The following is a 7,276-nucleotide window of genomic DNA, read 5'->3' on the forward strand; positions in this document are numbered from 1 at the left end:
TTCATTTGTTTAAGTGTGTTGAATGTTTACAGTATAGGGAAATCACATTGTTTTCCATGTGTAAAGTGAAAGGGGCATGAAGATTTCTGCCTCATTCGCTCTCAAGATATTAGATACTCCATTAAACCGAGGCAGGACATGAGTGAGCATGCAGCTCTCTGTCTAGCCTTTATTGATCCTTCATCCAAAATTACTCATTTTAACCTTTTCTGTTTCCATCAACGGAAAACACTCACAGCTTCTTGATTTGTGTTTTACCCAATGGTCATATTCAATTTAACTGTTTGATTTATATGCAAGTTTGTCTTAAAAATTCCACTGAAACCTTCATTTGTGTTGAGATAACCTTTGTGAAGTTGCATAGCATTGCACTCTGTGTCAGAGGCTCTGTAAGAACAAGTCCTCCAGCATGGCAAGTTCATTTGGAATTCCTTTGTTGACATTACATTAACACGACCTCCTGAGCAAAGTATACTTTTAATTACTATATACGGAGTGTATGTATCAAATGTCACACTGATGTTAAGAAGTGCTGTGGCAATTAAGAAGTTCTCTGTATTTGATTCAACAGAAATAGCATGAGGTCCATGATCAACTTTATCAAACAGTACACCACGATATATCATTTGTTCTGCATAGTCTCTGTAGAATGTACATGATTCATAGGTTGGAAGGACATGGGATTTGAGTGATTTGCCTGGTATATGTGAAATGAAGAAGTAGAACGAGCCATTGTCCTCAACTATCTCGTCCTGTTGTTGCAGATGTCTTGTGAAAAATATAGCAATCCTCCGTAGATCCAGACGTAACTATCTAATGAAATAAAAACCCCAGGTTTGCTTTCGCTTAGCAGCTGACAGAAAGTTACACTCTGTGACCAACAGTCTATACAACTGTGTATGCTTTAGTTGAATTCTTAATGAACAAATTAATAGCAAGTTAATATCTTGAAACATTGCATTTCTAAGTGGTAATGTCTTGGAAACTATTGTGTTATTAATTTTCATCACTTGACAATATTTAAGGTTTTCTATTGCAACACGATACTTGTCTTTGACCCCAAGAGGCTTTTAAGACGTTGTTAATGCGTGTATGTATGTATCATTGTTTGCATAAACAGGCCATGTACCACGACTTAAGGTCAGAATTCAAGACTTTAAGAACATATCCAGAGGATGCTATAAGACCATTCAATACCACTTTTGGACAATGATGCGTTCAAAATGTCCGAAACTCCAGTTTGGATTATTACGTAAGGAAGTTATTTGAGACTTTAACGGACTTTGCAAGAACACCACGCACAGGCTGGTATTAAATGCCTCTGTATGCACAGATAAAGCACTGCCTGTCCTGGTGTAACACTTGTGTGATTACTAACATTGACCATGAATCTGTTACAGAGACTACACGTTCATTAAGACGGCACTTTGGGAAATGCCTATTGTTCAGAAAATGCACTCGTTTTTCATAAAGATGACATAACCACCAACGTTAATCACGGAGTTCCACAAGGTTCTGTGCTTGGACCAATTTCATTTACCTTATACATGCTTCCTTTGGGCAATATTATCAGGAAACACTCCATAAACTTTCATTGTTATGCAGATGACACTCAACTATATTTATCGATAAAACCAGAGGAGAGCAACCAACTCTGTAAATTCAAGCATGTCTTAAAGACATAAAACATGGATGACCTGCAACTTCTTGATGTTAAACTCAGACAAAACCGAAGTAATTTTAATCGGCCCTGAGCACCTCAGAGATCAATTATCTGGTGATGTGGATTCTGTAGACGGCATTGCCCTGGCATCCAACACCACTGTAAAGAATCTTGGCGTTATCTTTGATCGGGACTTGTCCTTTAACTCCCACGTAAAGCAAATCTCAAGGACTGCATTCTTTCATCTACGTAATATTTCAAGGCACATCTTGTCTCAAAAAGATGCAGAAAAATTGGTTCACGCTGCGTTACTTGAGACTGGATTACTGCAACTCATTAGCAGGCTGCTCTAATAAGTCTCTTAGGTCCCTCCAGTTGATCCAGAATGCTGCAGCTCGTGTTCTCACTAAAACTAAGAAAAGAGATCACATCACTCCTGCACTAGCTGCTCTGCACTGGCTCCCAGTAAAATCAAGAATCACTTTAAAATTCTTCTCTTAACCTACAAAGCCTTGATTGGTGATGCTCCATCATATCTTAAGGAGCTTGTCGTACCATATTGCCCCACTAGAGAGCTCGCTCACTAAATGCGGGACTACTTGTAGTTCCTAGAGTCTTAAAAGTAGAATGGGAGCCAGAGCCTTTAGTTATCAAGCTCCTCTTTATGGAACCAGCTTCAATTTCAGTCCGGGAGGCAGACACAGTCACCTGTTTAAGAGTAGACTTAAGACCTTCCTCTTTGACAGAGCTTATAGTTAGGGCTGAATCAGGTTTGCCCTGGTCCAGCCCCTTGATATGCTGCTATAGGCTTATAGCTGCCGGGGACGTTTTAGGATGCACTGAGTACCTATCTCTTTTTTCTCTCTAAGGATGAATTTTCATCTCTCAATCACACGTTACTAACTCTGCTTTCTCCCGAAGTCCTTTTGACTTTACGTCTCATGGGTCATCGGACCCTATGAGACGGCATATCTCCTATCTGCCTGATGGATCGTCTGGGTCGTGGAATTCCTGCTCATGACTACGCCACTGTCCTGTTGAGACTCCGCCCACTCCTCCTCCCCATCGCCATCTGCCTGATGGATCGTGGGAGTCTCATCGTGGAATATGCCTACTATGAACTATTCATACACTCTGTCATATTCATTGAATGTATTTTAACTCTAAATCTGTCCTTCTGTACACATTACATCTATTGCATCTGTCCATCCTAGGAGAGGGATCCTCCTCTGTTGCTCTCCAGGTTTCTTCCTTTTTCCCCTGAAGGGTTATTTGGGAGTTTTTCCTGGTCCGATGTGAGGTTTTGGGGCAGGGATGTCTATGTGTACAGATTGTAAAGCACTCCGAGACAAATTTGTAATTTGTGAAATTGGGCTATACAAATAAACTGAATTGAATTGAACTTAAAATGAGAAGTTAACAAAAAATATGCATAACATTAAAAAAGGCAGAAGGGCATAGCAGGGGTGTCAGACTCAGATGAGGCAGTAGGCCAGATTTGTTGGAGTGAGACCTCATGGGGGCCGTCATGGTCATTGTCATGGTCATTGTCATTTTTCTGCATGAGTATTATAAAGTGGTGATTTACTCCTTTACTACACCCACTTCTGAGCAAACAATGCATGTTGGTTCATCAAGTACTGTCATATACTGCTCTTTCTTAGAATATATAACTTTAATTCATATCGTTTCCTCTGTTATCCTCTCTACCTGTCCCTGTAGTCATGGCCTCCTCATTGGAAATGTCGGGCTCATCATTTTCAGCAGGAGACTGTCTTATCAGCTGCTCCGAAGCTACAAAGAAAAATTAAGTCATATTACTGCATACGTCAATATCAATATCAATATCAATATTTGCATAATATTTGCAAAGTCTATGGATCGCCATATTTTGGGTGATATAAAAAGGCTAATATTTTAATTCAATTTAATATTTTGCTTGAGAATAGGTTGACAACGCTACAATGATATTAATCAAGGCTACAACGTCAGCCGAATAGTTATGTTGCTAATCATTAGGCCTTTGTCTCTCTTTACCAGTTGCCACTTGTGTTTGTCCTCTTGAAAATAAATCTGTAAGCTTGGCACATTTGGCAGCATCCTCCTCCAATGCCTTTCTTTTTTTCAACCTGGCTTTTCAGCCCCTCCTGCCCTCTTCCTCCCGTCCATCCTCCTGACGCCAGATCGTTGCGGTCGGGCCGCCCAGCTATCCGGAGCTGAGAAAACTTTGGAAAAGACGGTGAAGGCCGAACCAACTCTATTAGAAGTGCTCCTCTCCCAAATTGAGTTGGTTGGTTCCATAATGGACTGAACCAACTCTATTATTTGGGAGGGGTGAACTTCCTCGCATGGTACAACCCATGCAGAGGCTGCGGTGTCAGAATGCGGAACGTGTGTAGCCCACTTTAAGAGAAGATGGACTAACGTGAGAAATGTCAACAAATACAATTCTCGACCGGCCCAGAAGTGAAGCGGCCCACCGGGAACTCTCCCGATTCTCCCAATTACCCACCCCGGGCCTGACCATGACAATGACCATGACAATGACCATGACGGCCCCCATGAGGTCTCACTCCAACAAATCTGGCCTACTGCCTAATCTGAGTCTGACACCCCTGCTATGCCCTTCTGCCTTTTTTAATGTTATGCATATTTTTTGTTAACTTAAGTTCTCATCTTAAGTGGATTATTGTTGTTGTATTTAACCGTTACATTATTTGTTGGACCATGGTATTAATAAAAGAACGACAGGATAGTAAGAGCTGAACTGTTGCTTCATTTATGCAATTTCCACTACCATGAAAAAAGTGGGCTGGTCTTGAGCCTGAAATTCCCAGGCTGAAAAGTGGCCCCACTCCGGCCCTGGCAGAGACCCACAACAAGCAGACAACATGAAGCCCAAATCTCTTCCATCAAGGTTGTTTGACGGAAATTCTGAATCAGGTGCAACTCTGAATGCACGAGCGGCAACATATCAACGGCATGTGGATTCCCAAGAGAGTCCGTATCCCTCTGGCCACAGTGACAGCCAGTCGGGGAGAGAGAACGACAGACTAAACGAGAGGAGCCACAGACAAGTACATTTTGCATTTCTGCCAGAGAGGTATGAGCCGCTGGTGGACGAGGAGGCGCGAGTCACGGCCAAAGAAGAGAGGAAGAAAAGGAGGAAAGAAAAGTACAAAAAAGTCAAGAAGGTTGGTTTTGCTTTACATTTTCTTGAATCGTTGATCTTCAATGAAAATGAAACTTTGTATTAAGGTCCTGTGAAAGTTAAGTGAACCACAGTGTTTTCAACATGTTATTCAGCCTGAAATCGTATTTCTTTTAATAGACACGTCATTGGAAAACTAGCAAATAATATTACACACATTTATATTGCCACCATCATGCTACAAATTATCCCACAATTGTTTAATTTGCACAGTATGTGAGCTATTTTTGTAATTAGTTTTATGCGGTTGCTGCATAATTCCCATTTAGTTTGTTATTGAGGAAATGACTAGTCGTAAAATCTCAGATCACGTCAGGTCATAAGCACCAGCTCGTCTTTGATCTGTGGTCTTGACGTCTGGACTCATATTGATTTATGGATGAATACAACATGGTTTATAGAGACAACATGTGGCACTCGTTGATCAGTATTCATGTTTATTGATGGTCTTGCAATCTTTGTTTGTATTGAACATGAACAGACTTTTATTAGTGGATCATGTGTGCTGAAATAATATTGTTATTTTACTGTACATATACTGTTTGTATTATCATATAGGTATGCTTATGTTTGACTCAACGTCCACACGTATGCATACCAATATGGATGTAGAGTTTAATAATCCATTCAACTTTAGTCATTTACACACTACAATGAAAAGGATCCGATAAAACAGTTTAAAAAATACAGTTTTACATTCTCTTCATGTTCTACTAAGAGTGCCTTTGTTGAATGAAGTTCCTCGATTGCTCCAACTTTTGTCTTCTTGTAGTTTCCATTTGGGTAAGTTAATCAACCCGTAATCAGTTTTAAGTTTGAATATGTTCTAATATGAGTAGAGTCATTTTGACATGCTTCACTGTAAATAGGTTTGTTTTTGCTCTATTTTTCTAAAACATCTGACTTCCTGTATCCGCTTCAGCCACTCAGGAAGTTCCTGTTCAAATCGTACAGCAGACAATAGTGTTCACTGGGCTCTTTGTTTTCATTTTAGGGATAAAGAGAGACTGCACCTCCCCTCCTGCAGTGCTATTGTTCTAAAGCCCCACACGGCAGGTTTTCCCCAATCAGTTTATGCCTGAATTTATGTCAACTCTTAATTCCTTAATTTGTTTAACCTATAATTCTCTCAAAATCCCTGCTGTGCGTGGGCATAGAGGTGATAATTACATGGTTGTGAGGTTTAATTCAACAGCAGCTTTTTTAGAATATAGATAACGGCATTATCGTCTGCAGAATTGATGATTTAGCTATGATTGTGTGTTTGTCTTTCAGAATGCTGGCAAGGCACTGCGCTGCACCTGGAAGTGTCTGATGCTCGGTCTGTACAATTTTGCCCTCGGCTACTCTACTCCAATCACGGTGGCGGCTGCTTTTGTCCCTGACTTTCACCCGGGCAGGAACAAGGCCTGAACCCAGCCACGTGCACCTCCACTGGTGGCAATGCATCCAGCACTGGAGCCACACACAGTGAACCCGAGGACACTGACCAGAGATGTTGTATATGTGTAGAATGTTTTTGAATTACATTTTTATATTTGTTTGCCATAGGCGCAACAAGGTGGTTAATAGACCTTTTTCACAGCAGTCATTGCTAATCAAAGTATTTACTCCTATAATAATGATGTTCTCATTGTTTTGGTAATCTATATTTCATCTATATATCTTATTATTTACATCTGTGCTTTTCTTTCTGTGTCATTTTGATCTCATCAATTGTTGTAGCTGTAATAATATTCAGTATTACCCACTTTTTTAAAACCAGGTTTGCAGGACTATACACAGTTAAGATCATAAAATCAGAGACGGAATTTGTCGTAAAATTTCTCTTTACATAGTCCCAATGTGTATGTCCGCAATGTACTTCTGCAAACCTAAATTACATATTGCTCACGGATGTATTAACCCATGAAAAAGATGTGCTTTTTTAAAAATCAATCATCTTGCTGTTGTTTGCATATTTGCAGAGGGAGTATGTGGGGATGTGACATCTGCAGCAGGAAAGACATGACTGGAACATTTGCTGTAGATGAAGTGAAAGTTAAAGGCAAGAAACAGGGAAGTGATCATCAGTTAAGTATGAATAAAGCGAGGGTTAGGGTCACAGGCACACGGGCGGACGTTGGTCTTCCAGATCCAGATGAGATTGTACAATTTGAGTGCAAGTCAACTCCTGAGTTTTGCAACTTCAATTGATGGCTCTGCAACTGGTAACATTTATGACCTGACTGAACATAAAAATAACACACCTGTAATTTCCAGAATTTCATTTAATATAAAAAGATTCAAGCTCATACAGAGAAAACTGAATTGTGTGATGGTATTACATAAATTCTTATTGCGAGTTTCTTTCATATGCCTTTTGTTGTCACACAATATTAACACACAAAATAAAATAGCAT

The 7,276-nt window shown here is 40.1% G+C and overlaps 1 protein-coding gene across 1 annotated transcript; it reads left to right on the forward strand.

Annotated features, from left to right (window-relative positions):
- Positions 1-4,554: 4,554 nt before the first annotated feature.
- On the forward strand, positions 4,555-7,276 carry LOC130202599 (required for drug-induced death protein 1-like). The gene is made up of 2 exons (XM_056428269.1): positions 4,555-4,857; positions 6,150-7,276. Exons 1-2 carry the CDS (start codon positions 4,555-4,557, stop codon positions 6,285-6,287), a joined length of 441 nt encoding a protein of 146 aa, XP_056284244.1. The 3' UTR covers positions 6,288-7,276.

Source organism: Pseudoliparis swirei, chromosome 12 (assembly GCF_029220125.1).
Source record: "Pseudoliparis swirei isolate HS2019 ecotype Mariana Trench chromosome 12, NWPU_hadal_v1, whole genome shotgun sequence".
Classification (NCBI taxonomy): Eukaryota; Metazoa; Chordata; class Actinopteri; order Perciformes; family Liparidae; genus Pseudoliparis; species Pseudoliparis swirei.